A 25,287-nucleotide genomic window follows, 5' to 3' on the forward strand; every position below is an offset into this window, starting at 1 on the left:
TACATACCACTTCAGGAGAGCACAGGCATCCATTTTGTGAACGTATTTTCCTTTGGTATGGATATATTTTTCTTACCTGTAATTCAGTTGCTTTTGATATCATCGCTTTTAAACAATTGTTTTAAATTAAGTTCTATGTTATATTGCAAGAGTGATATTAGTAACTTTGAGCTTAAACAAACGGCTAATCAGTAAGCTTCTTGGATGGAGCCTATATGACTATTGAAAAGCTCATTGTTTTTCTGTTTCATACTTTGCATAAGTAGTCCTTAAACAGTCTAGACCAATTTGAGAACTGGCAAAAAGAAAAGAAGGGTAAAAACTGCTCTAGTCTATAATGAGGTAATTATTCGGAGTGTCCTAAAGCTAGCCATTCAGCAAGACTCTGAATCGCCCTTCACGTCCAAAAAACAAAACACTGCATTCTATTAGGAGGCGAGTAGCACAGTTTCAGCTCCATGATTACCAAAACAAGCCTTGAGCTAGTTGTTCAGAGATGGAGAGAGAGAGAGAGAGAGAGAGAGAGAGAGAGAGAGAGAGAGAGAGAGAGAGAGAGAGAGAGAGAGAGAGAGAGAGAGAGAGAGAGAGAGAGAGAGAGAGAGAGAGAGAGAGAGAGAGATGGAGAGAGATGGAGAGAGAGAGAGAGAAGAGAGAGAGAGAGAGAGAGAGAGAGAGAGAGAGAGAGATGGAGAGAGAAAGAGATAGAGAGAGAGAAAGAGACAGAGAGAGAGAGAGAGATGGTGAGTGATGGAGAGAGAGAGAGAGTGGAGAAAGATGGAGAGAGATAGGGAGGGAGAGAAAAGAGAGAGATGGAGAGAGAGAGAGCCCAACTGATTACAAGTAGCTAATGCCTCTGCAGCTTTACCTTCATTATAATAGCCCTTCATTACTGTTAAAGTAACACGGCTATTCCGTGTTGAGCGGTTAACAAAGAAACAGGTCCTCCTATATGCTTAATTTAGTTATTTATACAACTTTAGATGTGATACAAATGTTGGGCTGTATGTTTTGATTTTTAAAACATTCTGAGGCTGAATGATGCGACTCTAATGATGATTTGAAAAAAGTTGCATGAAAGGCATGAGCTCTGCTTTGTTTTTTGCGCAGGCTGTACACAATTTGACAAACACTTGATAATATTCTCATCAGGCCTCGAATTTCCCAGCGGCATCCCCCTTGTGTGGCCATAATGTCCCCTAAAAAAATCCATGACTTTTGCGGCCAAAGTGGCCATTGTGCCCTTGGGCTGAATATAATAATTATAATTCCCTTCTCCCGCTGCCAATCGCCTTGCTCCGAAGCACCTCTCACTCACATGGCTCTCTCTTCTTATTAGCCAATGCCTGTCACATGGTCGAGTCCTTCTCACAGGCATCTCAGCTCCGAAGAAGGCTACAAGTGAAGACAGACACATCAGGGACGCAACTGCAAGCGTCCTTCTTATCAAATTCCGAGGCGCATATTGAAGATGTTAGAAGAACTGTCCACAATTTACTTTTCGTGAGCCAACAAGATGACTAGGCCTAAGAACAGCAAAAGCACTAGCCTATGTCAATCTACTTGGTCAACTTGTCCTTCTGTGCGAGAAATATATATTCCAAACACAGTTGTGGGATGCGATAGATCCCAAATTAATACAACCACTAGCATCAAAACCAATGAGGCTGATGCAACAGATCAGAACATTTAGCTTATTCTTCACATTATACGCCCAGCAGGGCGCACACGGCAGTAGTCTATAAGTGTGAACGTTCCAAAAGGCAATCAATTAGAGGGAAAACGCCATTCTCAAAAGTGACCACATGTAATGCTTTATTATAAAGGTGCATTATTATGGTGAAAATGATCTTCCCCAAACTTGAAAGTCACGCGATGCCTATGTATGCCAGTTTGGCTTTACACCGGTTGTAAAGCGGATTAATGTGCTTAATTTTAAGAAGTTATTTGGCCACTTTAGTTGTGATACAAACCTTAACATATAGGCCTATGGGCTAGGCTATATGAGGTGTGCAACTATGATTTGAAAAAGTCGCAAAAAAAGGCATGCGCTGTTACATTATTCAAAAGTGATTGGCTAATATTGTCACCCATCAGACTATTCTTGATTTAATCTTGTCTTTACATATACTAAATAATATATGTGTGAAATTTGTTTTGATTTAGAATGGACCATTATCATGCACCTGTCTCGGAACAGGGGCAGGGGGAAATAATACATGTCATAGGCACTTAAATAGCGAATGGAGGATGCATTTCCCATGGTTAATTTTCATGCCAGCCAGGTAAGCTATACAGCTGTTGTAAAGCAAAGCAATGTGCTTAATATTCGGAAAGTTGAGAAATAATTATAGTAGGCCTAGCCTATAGAAAGCTGATGGGATCCTCCTCTTTTTAATAGAGGCCATCAAAACTCTTTTCTCTCACACAATTGCATAGCCTATAGAAATGTTGCACAACATGAGATCATGGGTTCTCATTAAGTGTTTGATTTGTTTTTCAAAACATTTGCATTGATGTCAGAGTGATTAGAGGGACAATAGAGTGCTGAGTACCAGGCAGTTAGCAAGTTTGGTAGGCTACTAATGACCACCAGCATCATCAGCGCTTGGAGAAGCCTATTTACCGTGACTAAACGGTCACGTGGAATTTGACTGCGGTCATGACTCGTGACTGCCGGTGTGCCGGTAACACGGTCACCGTAACAGCCCTAGTTGCTAGTACAAAACCATAGAAATAGAATGACTACAATGACCAGAACGGGATATTTATTTCATATTTCTATGGTACCAACTAGTCCTACTTTTGATATGTTTTTGCATCGTATCAAGGCATAATACAAAGAGATGCTTTAAAGAATAGAGGGTTTACAGAAATCAACGATGCAATGAATAGGACTTGGAGTTTTCCAATGACTTAAAAACTAGATAACGCCAGTTCTCTGTTCTTTCCAATTCCATTCTTCTCTCTCATTAGAAACCTATCAGTTCCAAAAAGCAGTCCCTGTAAGCCATTTTAGCAACGTCTTAGCAAGGGTAGCTAGCTAATCCTAAAACATCCAGTTGGTAATGATCCTAAAGGCTAAGTGATCCCTGAGGGGATGAATGTCTGGGATAAGACCTTTGGTTAGACAAGTCTTCAGTGTAGTCACTATGTAATCCTTTTAACCTTTTCTGTCTGATTCAGGAGGTAACAACACAGCATGGGTTGACATCTGCCATTTTGAATCATTATCTACACTGTAATGGATTTGAACTGGGCTTGAGGATGTTGTGTTCATTGACGGTATTGTGTAGTGGAGGTCTTCGGCTGTCAATGAGTCTTTATCTAGGGGCTGAGGTTAAATGAAGAAGCCAAATATGTGATATCGAAATTCTAAAAGACGTCATTGGCGGTTCTAATGTTAATGATTATTTAGCAGCCAGGTAGGTTACGGAGAATAAATGATATTTTAAAACAACGACCAGATATATAATTGTAAGTATTGACCAGTGTTAAACTGGAGTCTGTACTGTGACTATACGTGGCATCAATTTGTTAAATAAGTTCTCTCCTCCTGTACTCTAAAGACAAATGAATTTGCCTTTTGCTTTGTGAGACTACAGGAATGAAGAAATGTATTGCTAACGAGTTGGAGCCAAATTACAACTGATATGAAGCTTGGCTGGAGAGAGACGCTCAGCTCTGAGATATAAAAAATTGGATTAAAAATGCATTTGATTTCCTTCCTATCGAGGTTTCTGCAATTACCAAGCCAGTTAAAATGAGGAAAGGCGTTTTCCTATCTCTCTCACACACACACAGACACACACACACAGACACACACACTCTCCTCCCCCCACCCCTACACACACACATTCCTCTAGACTGTAAAGCAGCTATATAAAAACACTGCTTGGCTTTCATGTTGTGTGACCAGATGGTGAGGTTGGAGCAGCGTACATCCAGCAGCACCAGAGATGAGGGGAGTCTTTGAGGAGAGAAAGACTCTCAATCTGTTGGTGTAATTGTATCCCTCTCTGCTCTTCATACCTCCCTGACTCTCTCCTCAACATCACTACTTTCACACCCCATCAACACACGCTACCTTTCCAAGTGAGAAGCATCGCTGTAGTCGGTGGCCATCTTTGTTGCCGATTATGTAAATAAGTCAACCACAACAACAGAAACAACAACAAGGGGTATTGACTAGGGCTGTTACGGTGACCATATTAGTGCCACGACTCATGATGGCAGTCAAATTCCACGTGACCGTTTAGTCATGGTAATTAGGCTTCTCCAAGCGCTGATGCTGCTGATGGTCATTAGTAGCCTACCAAACTTGCTAACTGCCTGGTACTCAGCATTCTATTGTCCCTTTAATAACTTTGACATCAATGCAAATGTAATCGAAAATCTAATCAAACATTTCATGAGAGCCCATGATCTCATGTTGTGCAACATTTCTATAGGCTATGCAATTGCGTGAGAAAACAGAGTTTTGATGGCCTCTATTAAAAAGAGGAGGATCCCATCAGCTTTCTATAGGCTAGGCCTACTATATTTATTTATCAACTTTCCTAATAGTAAGCACATTGCTTCTCTTTACAACAGGAGTATAGCCTACCTGGCTGGCATGAAAATGAACCACGGGAAAAGCATCCTCCATTTGCTATTTAAGTGCATAGATGACATGTATCTTTTTTCGGTTGACCCTTTTCAAGACAGGTGCATGATAATGGACAATATTAGCCTATCACTTGTGAATGATATATTATCACTTGTAATGTTGCCCAGCTTAAGGCAAGAAACAACGCATGCTTTTTTTGTGACTTTTTCAAATCATTGTCACACACCTCATGTAGCCTAGTCCATAGGCCTATATGTTTTGATAATGTTTGTATCACAACTAAAGTGGCCAAACAATTTCTTAAAATAAAGCACATTAATCCCCTTTACAATGGGTGTAGAGCCTAACTGGCATACATACGCAGCGCGTGAGTTTCAAGTTTGGGGAAGATAATTTTGTCACGACTTCCTCCGAAGCTGCCACCTCTCCTTGTTCGGGCAGGCTTCGGCGTTCGTCGTCACCGGCATTCTAGCCACAGCCGCTCCTCATCTCATCATTCCATTTGTTTTGTCTTGTTTATTGTGGAGGATAGTGAAGCTCAAAATACGCCAGGATATTTCCCTGTGTGCCTTGCAAAACAGGCGCACTGGAGTGTTTTGACGCGTTACTGCGTAACTCTGTGGTTGCGGAATAAACCCTGTTATTCTGTGATTTACCCTTCTGCGCCTGACTCCTTCGACATCACCTCATCACACATTTTCACCATAAAAATTCAACTTTATAATAACAAAAGCATTATATGCATAATTTGTGGTCACTTTTGAGAATGATATTTTCCTGCTAATGGTGCATTCGCGCTTATAGCCTACTGCTGTGTGCACATTGCTGTTCTTATAATGTGAAGAAATAGGCTAATAGTTTATCAACATTGTAAGCTAAATGTTGTCATCTGTTGCGTCAGGCTCATTGCTTAAAACAGGTTTTTCAATGCTAGTGGTTGTATTAATTTGGGATCTATCGCATCCCACAACTGTTATTTCTCAAACAGAATATGTCAACTTTTTATTATGGGGGATAGTAGATTGACATAGGCTAGTGCTTTTGCTGTTCATTAGACCTACTCATCTTGTTGGCTGACGAAAAAATAAATGTGGACAGTTCTTCCAATATCTTCAATGTGCGCCTCGGAATTGGATAAGGACGCGCACAGTTGCGTCCCCAATGTGTCTGTCTTCACTTGTAGCCTGTAAGAAAGACCCAATCACCTGACAGAGAGCCTTGTGAGTGAGAGGTGCTTCGGCACGCAGCCGGGAGAAGGGAATTATAATGATTATATTCAGCCGAAAGGCACAACGGCCACTGGCCGCAAAAGGCATGGATTTTTTTTAGGGGGCATTACGGCCACACAAAGGGGATGCAGCCGGGAAATTCTAGACTTTATCAAGTGCTTGTCAAATTGTGAATGAGAGACTGAGGAAGTGTGTACAGCCTGCGTTCATGCAACTTTTTTTCAAATCATCATTAGAGTCGCATCATACGGCCTTAGAATGTACAGTGAGGGAAAAAAGTATTTGATCCCCTGCTGATTTTGTACGTTTGCCCACTGACAAAGAAATGATCAGTCTATAATTTTAATGGTAGGTTTATTTGAACATTGAGAGACAGAATAACAACAAAGAAATCCAGAAAAATGCATGTCAAAAATGTTATAAATTGATTTGCATTTTAATGAGGGAAATAAGTATTTGACCCCTCTGCAAAACATGACTTAGTACTTGGTGGCAAAACCCTTGTTGGCAATCACAGAGGTCAGACGTTTCTTGTAGTTGGCCACCAGGTTTGCACACATCTCAGGAGGGATTTTGTCCCATTCCTCTTTGCAGATCTTCTCCAAGTCATTAAGGTTTCGAGGCTGACGTTTGGCAACTCGAACCTTCAGCTCCCTCCACAGATTTTTTATGGGATTAAAATCTGGAGACTGGCTAGGCCACTCCAGGACCTTAATGTGCTTCTTCTTGAGCCACTCCTTTGTTGCCTTGGCCGTGTATTTTGGGTAATTGTCATGCTGGAATACCCATCCACGACCCATTTTCAATGCCCTGGCTGAGGGAAGGAGGTTCTCACCCAAGATTTGACGGTACATGGCCCTTCCATCGTCCCTTTGATGCAGTGAAGTTGTCCTGTCCCCTTAGCAGAAAAACACCCCCAAAGCATAATGTTTCCACCTCCATGTTTGACGGTGGGGATGGTGTTCTTGGGGTCACAGGCAGCATTACTCCTCCTCCAAACACGGCGAGTTGAGTTGATGACAAAGAGCTTGATTTTGGTCTCATCTGACCACAACACTTTCACCCAGTTCTCCTCTGAATCATTCAGATGTTCATTGGCAAACTTCAGACGGGCATGTATATGTGCTTTCTTGAGCAAGGGGACCTTGCGGGCGCTGCAGGATTTCAGTCCTTCACGGCGTAGTGTGTTACCAATTGTTTTCTTGGTGACTAAGGTCCCAGCTGCCTTGAGATCATTGACAATATCCTCCCGTGTAGTTCTGGGCTGATTCCTCACCATTCTCATGATCATTGCAACTCCACGAGGTGAGATCTTGCATGGAGCCCCAGGCCGAGGGAGATTGACAGTTATTTTGTGTTTCTTCCATTTGCGAATAATCGCACCAACTGTTGTCACCTTCTCACCAAGCTGCTTGGCGATGGTCTTGTAGCCCATTCCAGCCTTGTGTAGGTCTACAATCTTGTCCCTGACATCCTTGGAGAGCTCTTTGGTCTTGGCTATGGTGGAGAGTTTGGAATCTGATTGATTGATTGCTTCTGTGGACAGGTGTCTTTTATACAGATAACAAGCTGAGATTAGGAGCACTCCCTTTAAGAGTGTGCTCCTAATCTCAGCTCGTTACCTGTATAAAAGACACCTTGGAGCCAGAAATCTTTCTTTCTGAGAGGGGGTCAAATACTTATTTCCCCATTAAAATGCAAATCAATTTATAACATTTTTGACATGCGTTTTCCTGGATTTCTTTGTTGTTATTCTGTCTCTCACTGTTCAAATAAACCTACCATTAAAATTATAGACTGATCATTTCTTTGTCAGTGGGCAAACGTACAAAATCAGCAGGGGATCAAATACTTTTTTACCTCACTGTATAAAAAATCTAAACATATAGCCCAACATTTGTATCACAACTAAAGTTTCATAAATAACTCTAAATTAAGCATATAGGAGTACTTGTTTCTTTGTTAACCACTCAACACAGAATAGCTGCATGTGCGCACTCCCTCAAATCGTTTGGAGAAAATATCCTTTCAATTTTATTCAGCTACACTACCAGGCAAAAGTTTGGACACACCTACTCATTCAAGGGTTTTTCTAAATTTTTTACTATGTTTTACATTGTTGAATAATAGTGAAGACATCAAAACTATGAAATAACACACATGGAATCATGTTGTAACCAAAAAAGTGTTAAACAAAAAATGGATTTATTGTGATGGTGATTTATTAGACAAAAAATGTTCCAAAGGTCTGTATCAGTGGCCTTTAGGCTATACGTGGAAGCCAGGAGACCGGCAGTTATTTGCTTGACAATCACCAGCTGACAAAATTTCATGACCACCACAGTCCTTGTCAGGACATATTCATGTTGTTGATTGAAAGCTGATTCACACAGGGTTTCTATGCACAGTGATAGTGTTCTCCAAATGCATCAGACAGACATGGCTTATTAACTATTTATGCCTTAGAGTTTAGATTCACTGCATTGTTTAGAGAGAAAGTAGTTTGGAGAGGATTATGTGACATATAAACTTGGAGGAAACATACTGTGATAGTATTATGGATTGGCCTCAGTTACAATTTTATAATATGCTTCAACTTCAGTACCTCACCATTCTCATTGTAGGTCATTGTTTAGAACAGTGTTTCTTAATCTTGGTCCTGGGGACCCAAAGGGGAGGACATTTACATTTTTGCCCTATCACTACACACCTGATTCAAATGATCAACTCATCATCAAACCTTTGATTAGTGGAATCAGGAGTGTAGTGCAAGGTCAAAAACTAAAATATCCTTTTAGGTTCTCGAGTGTCTCTATGTTTGCTGATTGGTTCTCATCCTTGGCTTTAGATCAGTGACTAACTTAACTGAGATAAAATAGTGGTGACTTCAGCCAAACAATAACTGACTTATAAGCTGAGAACCAGAGAGAATGGAAAATGACTTTAACTACCACTGTAAGGAATCACCGTAAATACACTGAGAACCTTGACAAACTGGCCATAGAACTAAAGAGGCCTTACAATGTGGGGCTAGATGTAGTCTCCTGTTCCAGGTTTAGGGTTAGATAGGGGACACAGTGTAGACTACACTGGTGCCCTTGAGAACAAGACTTGGGGACACCATACAGGCTAGCACTAGACGAAAAGGTGACTTACGATGTGTAGGATGATGTAGTTACTGTACTGTACTGCACTGTGGCCCTGGCTTGGGGACACCATGTAATGATAACAGTGGGGAAAACAGTAGACTGAAATAGAACTTACGATGTGTAACATGATGTAGTCTCCGAGTCGTGGAGCGCTGTCGATGCGGACCAGGATGCCGTCCTTGATGGTGGTGCTGAAGCCCACAGCCAGGCGATCGGTACGCGTGCTGGGCCTCTCATTGTTAGGCCACGTGTACGTGATCAGGCCCCCGCCCTTACCGAAGATATAGGTGGTACCAGCTGCAGAGGGAGAGAAGAAGATGGAAGAAGATGACTTTGTTGTCCAATGTACATGAATATGCAACGGAAATGTGTGCTCTGCATTATCCCAACACCTCCAAAACACAGATAAGGAGACATGGAGGGAGAGATGGGGAGAGAGAGAGAGAGAGAGAGAGAGAGAGAGAGAGAGAGAGAGAGAGAGAGAGAGAGAGAGAGAGAGAGAGAGAGAGAGAGAGAGAGAGAGAGAGAGAGAGAGAGAGAGAGAGAAGGTTAGAGAATGAATGAGATTCCCGAATACAAGGTGCAAGCTTAATGGTCTGGCCCATAACTACACACCAAGGACGGTGAGGTCACCGAGTTAAACTTTAACACAACACATTTACCTAATTTCTCCTCCAAACTGGATTCACCTTGTTTTGGATAAACGCTGTATAACCAAATCCTCCCCGAACCACCTAGCCAATGGCGTAAAAGCAAATTCCTCCAGTTCTATTTCGGGGTTCTAAATTGTAATCGTATTCAGAAAGTCTTCCACCTGAGGTCGGAGACTTCAGCTCCCAGGGTGCATATCTGGCCTATAGCAGCTCTTAAATATAGACCCTGCCTGGGAATAACAGGCGCAGCAGCCAAAAACGGATAAGTCTTCCGATCCTCATGTATTAAACATAAGACTGCAACCTAAGAACAAAGTCTGGCACTGTAAAAAAAATGGACAAACCTTCCTTGAGTTTAAGTTAACAAATGCAGACCAAGAAAAAAGGGGACTACAGGACTGTAGTCTAACAGATCAGGGTATAAGTCTGAAATACACCGTCCTATATATAGGCACAGTCTAATTAACACCACTGTTTGGATCCAACTTGGCTCTAAAATAGCTCTTTATCGAATTGGGAATTGAGGCTCTATTTATGTGTGTGTATATATATATATATATATATATATATATATATGAGTGTTTGTGTACGTGTGTGCGGTTGTCTAGAACCACTTAGACGTACGACACACCTCACCACACCACCACTACAGTGGTAAATGTGCAGATGGTAGGCCAGACCTAGACCAGCTCTCAGTCTTTCACCTCCAACATCTTTCTGGTCTATCTGGGTGGCTGTCTAGCCAACTCTTCTCTTAAACAGAAAACAATCTGGTCAGTACTGTAGACAGGACCCAGGAGACTCAGAAACATATGAATAGAGAGGGAGATAGAGAGAAGAGAGAGAGAGAGAGGGAATAGAGAGGTAAAGAGAGAGAGAGAGGGAATAGAGAGGGATAGAGAGAGAGAGAGAGAGAGAGAGAGAGAGAGAGAGAGAGAGAGAGAGAGAGAGAGAGAGAGAGAGAGAGAGAGAGAGAGAGAGAGAGAAAGCGAGCGAGCGAGCGAGTAGAGTATTACTTTATTAATTCTGACTTGGGAAATTGTTTTATTTAACATTTAAGTCATTTAGCAGATGCTCTTATCCAGAGCGACTTACAAATTGGTGCATTCAACTTAGGATAGCCAGTGGGACAACCACATCTTGATCACAGTAAGTACACTTCTTCAAACAAGCAGCTGTGAGCAAAGTCAGTGCAATCAGGGACAACTGATCACAGCATGCATCAGCAATGACTTCCAATGACAGAATACGCAACAATGACCAACACATTATAAAAAACAAAACATATTAAGACACAAAGGCACATGCACCAACCATAGCATCCCTAAAAGAATAGTCTGAGAGAGAGTGAGAGAGAGAGAATAGAGAGGGACACGACAGGAGCCATCAGTTAACTGTCTCTAACCTGCCTCCAGGCACAGTGTAATAGAACTCCTCCTAGTCTGTATATGTACTGAAGAATCTGGCACAGCTTGAGGTTCGGCCCTACAGATCACACGAGTAACCAATCAAGACACACATAGAGCAAGGTTTCCCAAACTCGGTCCTGGGCCGAGCTGTGTAGGGCTAGGGCAAAACACTAAATGTGCACCCAGGGGGGCCCCAGGACCGAGTTTGGGAAACCCTTATATAGAGTAACATCCTCATATACTTTTTTTGTACTGAAGAAGCTTAACAACCATTTTTACTTTAGCCCTGCATTCTGTATATGAGTAACCATTGCTATGCTCCAAGACAGTGCTTCATAATGTAGTTTTCGCTCTCTCATGTATACTGTGAGCCAGTTCCAAGCCATGTATCCTGTTAGACAGTGAGACAGCTATTAGCCTCCAGCTAGGTCAGGCTGGACATGGCCTTGCTTTGTCTTTCCTGAAACTTCCTTCCTGCCAGAAGAGTTCAGCCAGCATCAGATCAGTCATGGAGTAAAACCTTTCTCTCTGTGTGTGTGTGTGTGTGTGTGTTACGCACAGTGTGTTTCTGTGGACGATGATGAGAAGCGAAGATACAGCACCCCAGGGAGCCAATTATCACATTGAGGAGATTTGCTTAGATTATGGAGACAGTGTTCAATCACTCACACACACACACACACACACACACACACACACACACACACACACACACACACACACACACACACACACACACACACACACACACACACACACTCTCTCTCTCTGATTGACTGAGCAAAGTCAGACTTGTCAAAACCCCACAAAACCTCACATTTAAAGTGGCCCTTACTACTGCAAAAATGTACGTAATACAGTATAATGCAGACTTCAGATAACTCAAGTGTGTGTACATGTAACATGTAGCCCAGTGATTCTCAGTCCTGGTCCTGGGGACCCAAAGGGGTGCAAATTGTTGTTTCTGCCTTAGCACTACACAGCTGATTCAAATAATCAAAGCTTGATGATGAGTTGATCATTTGAATCAGCTATGTAGTGCTAAGGCAAAAACAAAAATGTGCACCCGTTTGGGTCCCCAGGACCAGGATTGAGAACCAGTGCTGTAGACTGTTGCTTTATGCAATGTAAATTGCATGCAGAACAGAATGACAGGACTGTGGCATGATTCATATTCATGGACAATGAGAGATAGAGTGCATGAAGGAAACTGGGTGGATTACAGCTACACAACTAATGGAATGTTTCCTGGATATTCAGAAAGGCTTTCACAGGTTTTAATGCATCTCCCCTCCCCTCTCCTCTCCTCTCCTCTCCTCCCCCTCTCCTCTCCATGCCAGTGTCACGCCCTGGCTCTGGGGACTCTTATATGTTGAGCCAGGGTGTGGATTTTTCTATGTTATAGTTTTCTATGTTGTGTTCTAGTTCGTGTATTTCTATGTTGGCCAGGGTGGTTCCCAATCAGAGGCAGCTGTAGCTTGTTGTCTCTGATTGGGGACCATACTTAGGCAGCCTGTTTGGCACTGTTTATTGTGGGATCTTGTTCCGGAAGGTTTTGTGTTCAACCCAGGACTTCACGTATCGTTTGTTTTGGTTCGTGTTGTGTACTGCAATAAAGGAATGTACGCATATCACGCTGCGCCTTGGTCCTCATCTATCGACGATCGTGACAGCCAGTTCATGCCCCATTGTGGAAAAGTCTAATTCAACCAAATCTCAGCAACATTATTAGCAAAGTCATTAGAGGAATAAGAAGATAAACAACATCACAATTGATCATTTCAGAATGTTTATCTTTTATATATATATATATATATATATATATATATATATATATATATATATATATATATATATATTACTGGTGACTTCAACTCTAATGATTTTGTATAGTATTGTATAGTATTATCTTGGCTTGTGCTTTCTCCCGAGGTATTGATTAAGGCTTACACCTGCTACTCCAGGTGGGATCAGGTAGAAGCAAAAATGACCTCACAAGATGCACATAATCTAGGTATATGGGCTGATGCACTATTTTCATACTTTGTCCTAAAGCATCTGAGTTGGGATGAAGCTCTTTCCAGTACTCTTTTCAAGCACAAATCAGAATTACTTTTCCTGAAAAGAGTACATAGGTATTGAAGCATAAAGAGTAACTCAGACAAAAGCAACAGAGTTCAGAGCACATGAACCCTGAACGTCATATAGGCTGCGTTTACACAGGCAGCCCAATTCTGATCTATTGCCCAATTATTGGCCAATATATCAAAATTGGGCAGCCTGTGTAAACACAGCCTAAGAGAGAATTAAACAAAAGCAACAGGACTCAGCACTGAGTGGGTCGCAGAGAGGATGCTTCCATGGTGATGATGATTCTACTGCATCACCTCGCCTCAGCAATGGCGCACTAATGACTTGTCTGCAGGGTCTGATACGATGACCTCGCTAAAACAGACTCACACAGAGACAATTAACTAGACTAAAAGCCTCCACTCACACGGGGAGAGCGAGAGAAAGACGTGGTGCAGAGAGAGAGAGAGAGAGAGAGAGAGAGAGAGAGAGAGAGAGAGAGAGAGAGAGAGAGAGAGAGAGAGAGAGAGAGAGAGAGAGAGAGAGAGAGAGAGAGAGAGAGAGAGTTGTCTTTTCTTGAGACTTGTTACAGCACACTTAAATGGCCAGTTCTTTATGTAAGGTTCCTCGTTTCTTGTCAGTCTGATTGTCTGAGCTTAACCCTTTGCCCGGTAATCTTCACCATTACAGAATAGTTATGCTGCCAATGTCATTATGGTTTGCTAGATACCAGTGAAATACACTTATTATTGTTGTATAAAGACATACCTTTTCACAGAGGGACTAAACTCAATTTACACTTTACAACAAAAGGCCTAATAATTAATTTGTTACACAAGATATTGGCAGTCCGCCACTTGGTTTGCTGTAAAGCTGAGAGGTGGGGCTGGTCGGAAAAACACTCTCAGACTTGTATAACAACTTATAAAGATGTTGAGGGATACTGCCAAAATCAAGGAAACACTTGAGTAAATGAGGGATACAAAGCATATTGAAAGCAGGTGCTTCCACACAGGTGTGGTTCCTGAGTTAATTAAGCAATAATATCCCATCATGCTTAGGGTCATATATAAAAATGTTTGACCGTTATTATACCATGGCAAGAAGAAAAGATCTCAGTGACTTTGAAAGAGGGGTCTCAAAGGAGCATAGGGTGTGTGTGTGTGTGTGTGTGTGTGTGTGTGTGTGTGTGTGTGTGTGTGTGCGTGTGTGTCTCAGTCACCAGATTCTGGAGCGGCGCCTGAGACAGTGTTTTCCACCACCATCAACAAAACACCAAATCGTGGAATTTCTCGCGGAAGAATGATGTCGCATCCCTCCGATAGAGTTCCAGACACTCGCAGAATCTATGCCAAGGTGCACTGAAGCTGTTCTGGCAGCTCGTTGTGTCCCAACGCCTCATTTAGACACTTTAAGTTGGTGTTTCCTTTATTTTGGCAGTTACCTGTAGATTATTCTACATACATGTACATGATTTCCATGTTGTGCTCATATTTAGGATCTCTTTGGGAAAAACCTCATCAAAGGAATGACATCAACAAACAGATTAGAAGATGGTATATTTATATTTTGGTTGGATCAAAATTATCTTTCATCTCCTCCATCTTTAAATAATGTAGTCTTGTCATGGCCAATGGCTATCACAGACCGACCAGTAGGAAATTATTTGTGGAACACGTAAGAGGCGATGGATCTGTGAATTAATAAGATATACCGGAAGTCTTTGATGAGTCTATCTGGCATTAGTATCAACACAAATATCGACAAAACGTGAGAATGTGACTTTCTAAGAATGAAATGGAGCATAAGTAAACAAGTAAGCAGTTATGCACGTGCGTCTGGGAATAACCACCCACTTCAGGCAGCGTGGGAAGGCATATTTCCTTCATCCAGATTTCTCCGAACCTCAGTCCTTTATAAATACACCACTCTCCTCACTATGGGAAGTGCATTAACCTCTCTATTGGAGGCAGCACTTGGTTGATACAAAGGCAGACAGGCAGACGGTGGGTCAAGGCTATGTCCTGTATCTCCCTGGCTCCCCCAGGCAGACAGGCAGGAGGCCAGGAGACAGTGACAGTAGGTCAAGTCCCGCGACCTTGTCCTTAGCCAATTTAGAGCTAATGCTACATGTTACAGCAGAGGCATAGCATGGCTAGTCTGAATGGCTAAAGCAGAAGCTATAACAGAGTTGATCTCAGCCCAGGTTTAATGGTGGAGTGGTGTGAGGATTCTGTCTCCAGGACATGAAGTATTACTCTTGTATGACACATGGACAAAGCATTACTGGAGCCGGGTGGCTAAAGTTAAAGCTGTGAAAGTGTTTTTCTGAGTCGCCCCTGGAAAGGTTTACTGGTGTAGTGTGTGTGGTGATGTCCCCAGGACATCATTGGCCAATTACAGTAAATGGCACCCATACTGGGAACGGTGAGTGTGTGTGTGTGTGTGTGTGTGTGTGTGTGTGTGTGTGTGTGTGTTTGTGTGTTTGTGTGTGTGTGTGTGTGTGTGTGTGTGTGTGTGTGTGTGTGTATCCACCGCCCATACTGGGAGCAGTCGGATATCCCTAACACCTAATCCCCATGAGACATAAAATAGCGGGTAGGTGAGAGACAGGGGGTCCGTATCTCTAACCAACACACACACACGCACGCACAAGCACGCACGCACACACGCGCACACACACACACACACACACACACACACACACACAAACAGGACAAATACGTTTTGATGTGGTCCAATGTTCCACTGCAACGACGAACACACACACACACACACACACACACACACCGCCAACAGAGAAAGAGGCCATACTGCTAAAACCTCCCGCACTGAAAGGACTAAATTTCCTCCTCAGTCACGTTCAGAAGAGGTTTATTGCTATGCATTTCACTGTCCCATGTTTAATACATAGGAAATCATTAGGTCCACTGTTCTGCCCTTTCCACATTCTTCAGATCTACAACACCAATAAAGAATAATCAAATTCCGTCTGAATAAATTGTGTTCCGTCTGGGTAATCGTCAGGCTTTATCAGGGTTCTACAAGCCCTTAACATTCCATTTTGTTATTTATTGTCAACTCTTTCCATGTCCTTTGAATAGAAGAGGGGGACATGATAGAATACTCTCCCTCCTCTCTCTCGTACGCTAAAAGGACGTTTTCCCCCAAACCAGAAATAATAGCTCCAATTATGAAAGCATCATTCTAGAATGCCCAAGGTATTCGGAAATGTGTTCCATCCGTCATCAACGCTAGTTCTGTATGGAATACAGAAACCACTCTGTGATTGATGGGGTGTAACGTCATGTGACGAATGACTTCGCCAAGAGAAAACAAACTCTTCCAATCATTTCCAGTGTCTGTTCCTCGAGTGTAAGCAGTTGTAGTATTAGTATTATGGAAGTCATGGCCCATACAGTATAGCAAGGGTAATGATCACAGTCGCAGTGGGAAGGAAGAGACATTCACTTCACAGCAGTAACCATAGCAGTGCCGTATGTTATTATTAGGTGATGGTAATGGTGAGAAGTAAACCTCTAAAAGCTTAGATGCTAACAACACTGAATATGGAAGATGACTTAATCGAGGAGTTCTCATCCTTATACCCTTCATTGGAGGGTGACATATCTGAGCGTGGAACAGCTTAAAGTGCCATCTGTATGGAGTGGAGAGGAGGTAGATAGGCAGGAGAGGAGGAGGGAAAAGAGGGAAGACAGTCAGGAAGAGAGGCAGGAGAGGGGAGACGAGGAAGAGAGGAGAGGATGGATCTTCACTGAGATCTAGCAGACTCTGTCAGTTAGAGTCCTGTCCAGCAGCCTCCATACTCACAGTTCTCAAGCTATACATCCCCACACACATTTAATAAGTGAAAGTTCTTGCAAGCATGCACACACACACACACACACACACACACACACACACACACACACACACACACACACACACACACACGCACACACACACACACACACAGACACACACACACAGACACACACACACACTCACATTAGCTAGAACTCAGAGACTTCCCACCACTCATTACAGAGAAACTCGGACAGCCAACCCCACCCTCTTCCTTCCCTCCTTCTCTCCTTCCCCACACTGCAGCATTGACACCTTTGTTGTAGCTGGTTGAATAGATGGATAGATGGAGAAGAGGCTTTTTATGAGAAGTTTTTTTGGTTCTGTTCTGGATGTCAGCTTCTATCCTCTCTGGGTTGTGGTGATGGGCTGTGAGGTGATGTCTGAGGTGTGTTGCTGTGTGTGCGTATGTGTGTGTGTGTGAATGTATGCAGTGTTGCCTACTGCAGAGACTCTTCATCCTCATCCACACTAGTCCAGGCTGCAACTACGGTCTCTGTCTGTACTGTTGGTGTTACTGTCTCTGTCTGTACTGTTGCTGTTACTGTCTCTGTCTGTACTGTTGCTGTTACTGTCTCTGTCTGTACTGTTGCTGTTACTGTCTCTGTCTGTACTGTTGCTGTTACGGTCTCTGTCTGTACTGTTGCTGTTACTGTCTCTGTCTGTACTGTTGCTGTTACTGTCTCTGTCTGTACTGTTGCTGTTGCTGTCTCTGTCTGTACTGTTGCTGTTGCTGTCTCTGTCTGTACTGTTGCTGTTACTGTCTCTGTCTGTACTGTTGCTGTTACTGTCTCTGTCTGTACGGTTGCTGTTACTGTTACTGTCTGTACGGTTGCTGTTACTGTCTCTGTCTGTACTGTTGCTGTTACTGTCTCTGTCTGTACGGTTGCTGTTACTGTCTCTGTCTGTACTGTTGCTGTTACTGTCTCTGTCTGTACTGTTGCTGTTACTGTCTCTGTCTGTACTGTTGCTGTTGCTGTCTCTGTCTGTACTGTTGCTGTTGCTGTCTCTGTCTGTACTGTTGCTGTTACTGTCTCTGTCTGTACTGTTGCTGTTACTGTCTCTGTCTGTACGGTTGCTGTTACTGTTACTGTCTGTACGGTTGCTGTTACTGTCTCTGTCTGTACTGTTGCTGTTACTGTCTCTGTCTGTACGGTTGCTGTTACTGTCTCTGTCTGTACTGTTGCTGTTACTGTCTCTGTCTGTACTGTTGCTGTTACTGTCTCTGTCTGTACTGTTGCTGTTACTGTCTCTGTCTGTACTGTTGCTGTTACTGTCTCTGTCTGTACTGTTGCTGTTACTGTCTCTGTCTGTACTGTTGCTGTTACTGTCTCTGTCTGTACGGTTGCTGTTACTGTTACTGTCTGTACTGTTGCTTTTACGGTCTCTGTCTGTACTGTTGCTGTTACTGTCTCTGTCTGTACTGTTGCTGTTACTGTCTCTGTCTGTACGGTTGCTGTTACTGTCTCTGTCTGTACGGTTGCTGTTACTGTTACTGTTACTGTCTCTGTCTGTACGGTTACTGTTACTGTCTCTGTCTGTACTGTTGCTGTTACTGTCTCTGTCTGTACGGTTGCTGTTACTGTTACTGTCTGTACTGTTGCTGTTACGGTCTCTGTCTGTACTGTTGCTGTTACTGTCTCTGTCTGTACTGTTGCTGTTACTGTCTCTGTCTGTACGGTTGCTGTTACTGTCTCTGTCTGTACGGTTGCTGTTACTGTCTCTGTCTGTACGGTTGCTGTTACTGTTACTGTTACTGTCTCTGTCTGTACGGTTGCTGTTACTGTCTCTGTCTGTACGGTTGCTGTTACTGTCTCTGTCTGTACGGTTGCTGTTACTGTCTCTGTCTGTACGGTTGCTGTTACTGTTACTGTTACTGTCTCTGTCTGTACGGTTGCTGTTACTGTTACTGTTACTGTCTCTGTCTGTACGGTTGCTGTTACTGTTGCTGTTACGGTCTCTGTCTGTACGGTTGCTGTTACTGTTACTGTCTGTACTGTTACTGTTACTGTCTCTGTCTGTACTGTTGCTGTTACGGTCTCTGTCTGTACTGTTGCTGTTACTGTCTCTGTCTGTACGGTTGCTGTTACTGTCTCTGTCTGTACGGTTGCTGTTACTGTTACTGTTACTGTCTCTGTCTGTACGGTTGCTGTTACTGTCTCTGTCTGTACGGTTGCTGTTACTGTTACTGTTACTGTCTCTGTCTGTACTGTTGCTGTTACTGTCTCTGTCTGTACTGTTGCTGTTACGGTCTCTGTCTGTACTGTTGCTGTTACTGTCTCTGTCTGTACGGTTGCTGTTACTGTCTCTGTCTGTACGGTTGCTGTTACTGTTACTGTTACTGTCTCTGTCTGTACGGTTACTGTTACTGTCTCTGTCTGTACTGTTGCTGTTACTGTCTGTACGGTTGCTGTTACTGTCTCTGTCTGTACGGTTGCTGTTGCTGTCTCTGTCTTTTAGAATGGAGGAGGGAAACAGACAGAACAGGAAGGAGAGACAGGGAGAAGGAGAGATATATTGGGGGAGGAGAGGATGAGGAGCGAGAGAGAGAATGAGAGAGAGGCAGGCAGAGACAGAGTTAAAGAGAGATAGAGAGAAAGAGAAAGAGGACAGCTAGAAAGAGGACAACTAGAAAGATACAGCTAGAGAATCCTTAGTGGCTATATGCTGCATACTTTCATGATGAATTAGCATTCTACTCACTCCAATGCAAACATTCACACATAGTTACAGTATTTTATGGCTGTGCTGCATAATATATCATGGATGGCAGGTGGAAGTTATTCTGGCCCTAATTTCACATCTTTGTAAAAAACACAATGGTATTATAGCTATAGTATAGCTGTAGTAAGTATAGCATAGTATAGTATAGTAGAGCGTTAAAAAGTATATTATAGTATAGTATATTGTTAAATAGTATAGTATAGTATAGCATTACAGAGTATAGTATAGTATATTCTAATATAGTATATTATAGTATATTATAGCGTTAGTAAGTATAGTATAGTATAGTATAGTATAGTATAGCGTTAGTAAGTATAGTATAGCGTTAGTAAGTATAGTATAGTATATTATAGCATAGTGTTAGTAAGTATAGTATATTATAAACTGGGTGGTTCGAGCCCTGAATGCTGATTGGCTGAAAGCTGTGGTATATCAAACCGTATACCATGGGTATGACAAAACATTTATTTGTACTGCTGTAATTACATTGGTAACCAGTTTATAATAGCAGTAAGGCACCTCGGGGGTTTATGATATATGGCCAATATACCACGGCTAAGGGCTGTGTCCAGACACTCCGCGTTGCGCCATGCTTAAGAACAGCCCATAGCCGCGGTATATTGGCAATACACCACACCCCCTTGGGCCTTATTGCTTAAGCATAGTATAGGTTTAGTACGTATAGTATAGCGTTAGTAAGTATAGTATAGTATTGTATAGCATAGTATAGTATAGCATTAGTAAATATAGTATAGCGTTAGTAAGTATAGTGTAGTATAGTATAGTGTTAGTAAGTAAGCAAGTATAGTATGGCGTTAGTAAGTATAGTATAGCGTAGTATAGTATAGCGTTAGTAAGTATAGTATAGTGTTAGTAAGTATAGTATATCGTTAGTAAGTATAGTATATTGTTAGTAAGTGTAGTATAGTATAGTATATTGTTAATAAGTGTAGTATAGTATAGTATAGCGTTACTAAGTATAATATAGTGTAGCGTTACTAAGTATAGTATAGTGTAGCGTTACTAAGTATAGTATAGTATAACAGTAGACAACACAACAACTCAACATTTGTATACTATGAAGCACAGCCACAGAGTAGGCTAACTTATAGTTCTCTGAGAGAAGAATATAGACTGACCAGCCACACAACAACTCTCTGCTGAGGATTATACCCAGGTGCAACTCTCTAGAAAACTAACAGGAATAACAGATTCCAAGATGGCTTCTTCAGTGGAGCATCATTTATAATTGAATGTTCCCTGGAGGATAGATAGCTGATGTTGCTGCTGCATGATGGTTACCAGTATGGCTTGCTGCCAAAGCTGTATAGTACAAAGACCAGCACTCGCACACACACACACACACACACACACACACACACACACACACACACACACACACACACACACACACACACACACACACACACACACACACACACACACACACACACACACACACACACACACACACACACACACACACACACACACACACACACAGCAGCAGCTCTGAGAGTAGATACCAGTCTATAGATCTTCTTCCATGCCACCCACTGTGACGACTCAATTCCCAAAAACTATTTGGATATGGTTTTCCACTCCAACTGTCAAACTAAATTGGAAAGTTTTCTTTCACTATCCCCCCCCCCGTCCCTTGCCCCCCTCCCCCAGTGCATTGTTTTATTTCTGACATGATCCGACATAAGCTACATGAGCAATGATAGTGTGATTCAAATCAGATGTGCTATCATCGCGCACTTTCATCATCGCAGGAATGTGACAGACAAAGCCTGTTTGAGTGAAGTGATATTTTAGGCACTCAAAGAACGAGACAACAGACAACGAAAGGGAGAAAGACAGAAGTCGACACCAAGGAACAATACCAGGTAGAAATGTAGTTGAAACGGCAGTAGGCCATGGCAGTGCCCGGCAACATCAATCAGCCTAATTGTTTCATTCTTTGGTCTTGATAGCTGTGTGATTGGGTTTGATTTGTGAGCTACTTACACAACTGTTCACAATACACCCATCACAGATGTCCACTTTACTTTGATGAATATGAAATAAAAGTGGAAGAAAGAAGCGCAGAATGAAACCTATATAATCAGAAGCTTTTAATCCCTTCCTTTGATATTGTCAACATCAAATGAAAAACCCAAAGAGCACTTGAACCAGAACAAGCCTTTGGCATTCTATTAGTAGAACGCATCCACGGTATTCAGAAATCCACAGTACAGTACCATTCTTTTCATCTAGCATATTGCTTCAATCGGACCTTCAACAATTTTGGGTGTCTGATGTTACATATTTCAGACAAACTTGATGTCCAGAGTTCTCTTCTCTGATATGTCTAAGCAATATGGTCCAGAACCCTTAGCCTGGTCCCAGATCTGTTTGTGCATGTTTGGCATGACAAGGAGTGCAAAGAAGTGGAATGATGGTACAAACACGCTGGAACCCAGGCTACAGAACCATGGCTTCTTGGGCTCCATTAATTAGTATGTTAGAAGAACTGTGTTCTGGTTGGCATGGTAACTCTATATCAGGGTCCAGTGTCCAGGTGACACCAGTGTCCTCTATAATAATACGGAGACGATGTAATCATGTAACACCCACAACTCCCTGACCTGACACGTCTGGCTCTCAGCGCCTCACTTGAACAGTTGCTGTTCACTAATGATGCCAAGGAAACCATTGAATGGTGGTCACAGAGTTCTTCTATCTCTCTCGCTCTCGCTTTCTCTCTCGCTCGCTCTGTCTGTCCTCTCATCTTATCAATGCCTATAAGGGTGTCATGAACATAGAACTTTACAGAACATGCAATGGGAGTCTATGTGAACTTATGTGTCATTTCTAGTCGATGTCATACTGTAGATGAGGCACAACGCACTGAAACTTTCTAAAAGTTTTTTCAGAGTTCAAACTTTATAAATGTTTAATCCACAAAAGTCAAGGCCTTTTCCTTTCAATAGCCATTTCTCATAGAGCTCCATTTATAAGTATTAGCCTACCCTTCACTTGGTTTTCCTTTATGACGAGAGAAAAATCATGCCTGGAGCCTTTCAGTAGGAGTTGACAGGGTTTGATTGGCACCATACAGGAAGGACCAATTTGTCTGTAACACCTATGAAGTGATTACATATTATAGTCCATGTGGTCTGACTTATATAGAGACATGATTGCATGCGGTTGGACTAGAGACTCCCTGGGTCTGTATGTCCAAGCATTGCTTCCTACCATTCACCATGCTTTTACAGCCTCAATCACTGACTTCACAATCAGAGTCCATTACTTCATTCTACAGGTCTGCACTTAGCTCCCCGGGAGGCAGGCTCACTGGCTCTGGCCATATGGTTTATTGCCAGAATTGAATATTCTTCTATTGACCACTTTACATTTGATGGCATAGTGGTAGGGCCATAAGCTACGGTACACAGAGGGAAGTACTGCAGGTCTCAGATCTGCCAGAAGTGGCTCCACTTAAACAAGTCATTAAATCTGATTGCATTGTGAGAAGTATCTGAAGTACATATGAGTTCAGAAAGTAAAGTTCAGAATAATACATGTAATATGCACACAAATAGGCCTCCCGTGTGGCACAGCGGTCTAAGGCACTGCATCGCAGTGCTTGAGGCTTCACTACAGACCCGGGTTCGATCCCAGGCTGTGTCACAACCGGCCGTGGCCGGGAGTCCCATAGGGCAGCGCACAATTGGCCCAGCATCAATCCGGGTTGGGGGAGGGTTTGGGTGGGTGGGTGGGTGGGTGGGTGGGGGTGGGGGTGGGGGGGGGGGGCTTTACTTGGCTCATCGCGCTCGAGCGACTCCTTCTAGCGGGCCGGGCGCCTGCAGGCTGACTTCGGTCGTCAGTTGAACGGTGTTTCCTCCGACACATTGGTGCAGCTGGCTTCTGGGTTAAGCGGGTGGGTGTTAAGGAGCACGGTTTGGCGGGTCATGTTTCGGAGGACGCATGACTCCACCCTCGCCTCTCCTGAGCCCGTTGGGGAGTTGCAACGGTGAAACAAGATCGTAATTGGATATCACGAAATTAGGGGGTAAAATACAAAAATATATATATTTTAAAAAACAAACCCACAAAACCTATGTCAAAAACACACACACTCAGTCATTCACTCACACACACACACACACACGCACGCACGCACGCACGCACACACACTTCCCTCTTTTACACAAATAACCTTCTCTATATATCTCTATCTCATAAACCCAGTAATAGCACGTTAGTACCATAAGCAGAGATTGTGTTGGCTCTATCTGGGCGGCAGGTAGCTTAGTGGTTAAGAGCGTTGTGCCAGTAACCGAAAGGTCGCTGGTTCTAATCCCCGAGCCCACTAGGTGAAAAATCTGTCGATGTGCCCTTGAGCAAGGCACTTAACCCTAATTGCTCCTGTAAGTCGCTCTGGATAAGAGCGTCTGCTAAATGACTAATTATTTATTTAATTATTTATCTCTAACTCCCAAATGCAGCCACAATGAATGGCTACCTTAACAAATTCTCTGCCTGCTTGTCATTGGAGTCTGTACACCCCCTTGCCTGGCTCTCGCCAAGAACACAGAGCCTTAAACAAAAGCCTGTGGTTAAGCCAAGGAGCCCCTTAGTGATCCATCTCCTTTAGACGGCCATTGAGCACGGCCACAGTGGTTCCAGCATTATCTGTTTCCTATTCTGTTATCTGGAAGGAGAAATGTTTAATGAGCTAGCTGAGAGAAAGAGATACGTCCTCTCTCTTAACGAACGGCCACTCTCTCTTAACGAACGTCCTCTCTATCGCTCTCTTCCCCTCTCTCGCTGTGTTTCCTCCATTGATTGGGACTCATTTATTTTCTGATAGGCCATGTGAAGCGTTTCCTCAGACAGAAAGAGGGGGGGGGGGGGGGGTGAGAAAGAGGGAAAAATAAATAAAATACTAAATACTAGGGAGGAGAAATGAAGGGAAAGATCGGGGCTTAGGAGAGTTAGATAAGAGGGGACTGGGGTGGGCGCGGGGGTCTGTGGCCAGTCGGAAGGAACATCTGGGGCTCTAGAGTGTCTTAGTGTCTGCTTAATTAAAGGCTGGGCTAGACATGAGACAGAGGCTATGGACCCTGGTCAAAAGTAGAGCACCGTGTAGAGTATAGGGTGCCATTTGGGACGCACCCAGAGAGACAGTCTGGGAGACGATGATAGTAAAACCAAGCTCTGCTCCGTTGTTCCTCTGTGTGTGTGTTTCTTTACTTTCATTGGGCATTACTTATTTGTGGGGAGTTTTGTGTACGTGTATGGCTTTCATGCATTCATGTGTGTATGTGCACACTTGTGTGTGTGTGTGTGTGTGTGTGTGTGTGTATCTGCTGCAAGCCAAGGTACCTTCACTATTTCCATTCTCTCTTGTTGGTGAAAGCCCCCTCACTCTCCTTTCCTGCACACTGGCCTCCCTTTGAAGATGTACTTAGTTCAACTGATGAGAAATGTAAAGCAAGGGACAGAGGCTTTCAACAACTCATGAAAGGCTAAAGAAATCTGCCACTTTGAGTAAGTAAAATGGACGTGGATAGGATGAAGAGGGGATGGAGGGGG

At 43.0% G+C, this 25,287-nt stretch overlaps 1 protein-coding gene across 1 annotated transcript in view; it reads right to left on the bottom strand.

Annotated features, from left to right (window-relative positions):
* LOC311108380 (neurexin-3b-beta-like) overlaps positions 1-25,287 on the bottom strand; it is a gene marked incomplete at both ends in the record, with an annotated part of 87,894 nt that overhangs the window by 36,877 nt on the left and 25,730 nt on the right. The window contains one exon of the mRNA XM_084151014.1: positions 9,100-9,281. Within this exon, the coding sequence (XP_084007140.1) occupies positions 9,100-9,281 (182 nt within the window). The remainder of the gene's footprint in view (positions 1-9,099; positions 9,282-25,287) is intronic.

The sequence above is a fragment of the Coregonus lavaretus genome (assembly GCF_964263955.1).
Source record: "Coregonus lavaretus genome assembly, chromosome: 33".
Taxonomy (NCBI): domain Eukaryota; kingdom Metazoa; phylum Chordata; class Actinopteri; order Salmoniformes; family Salmonidae; genus Coregonus; species Coregonus lavaretus.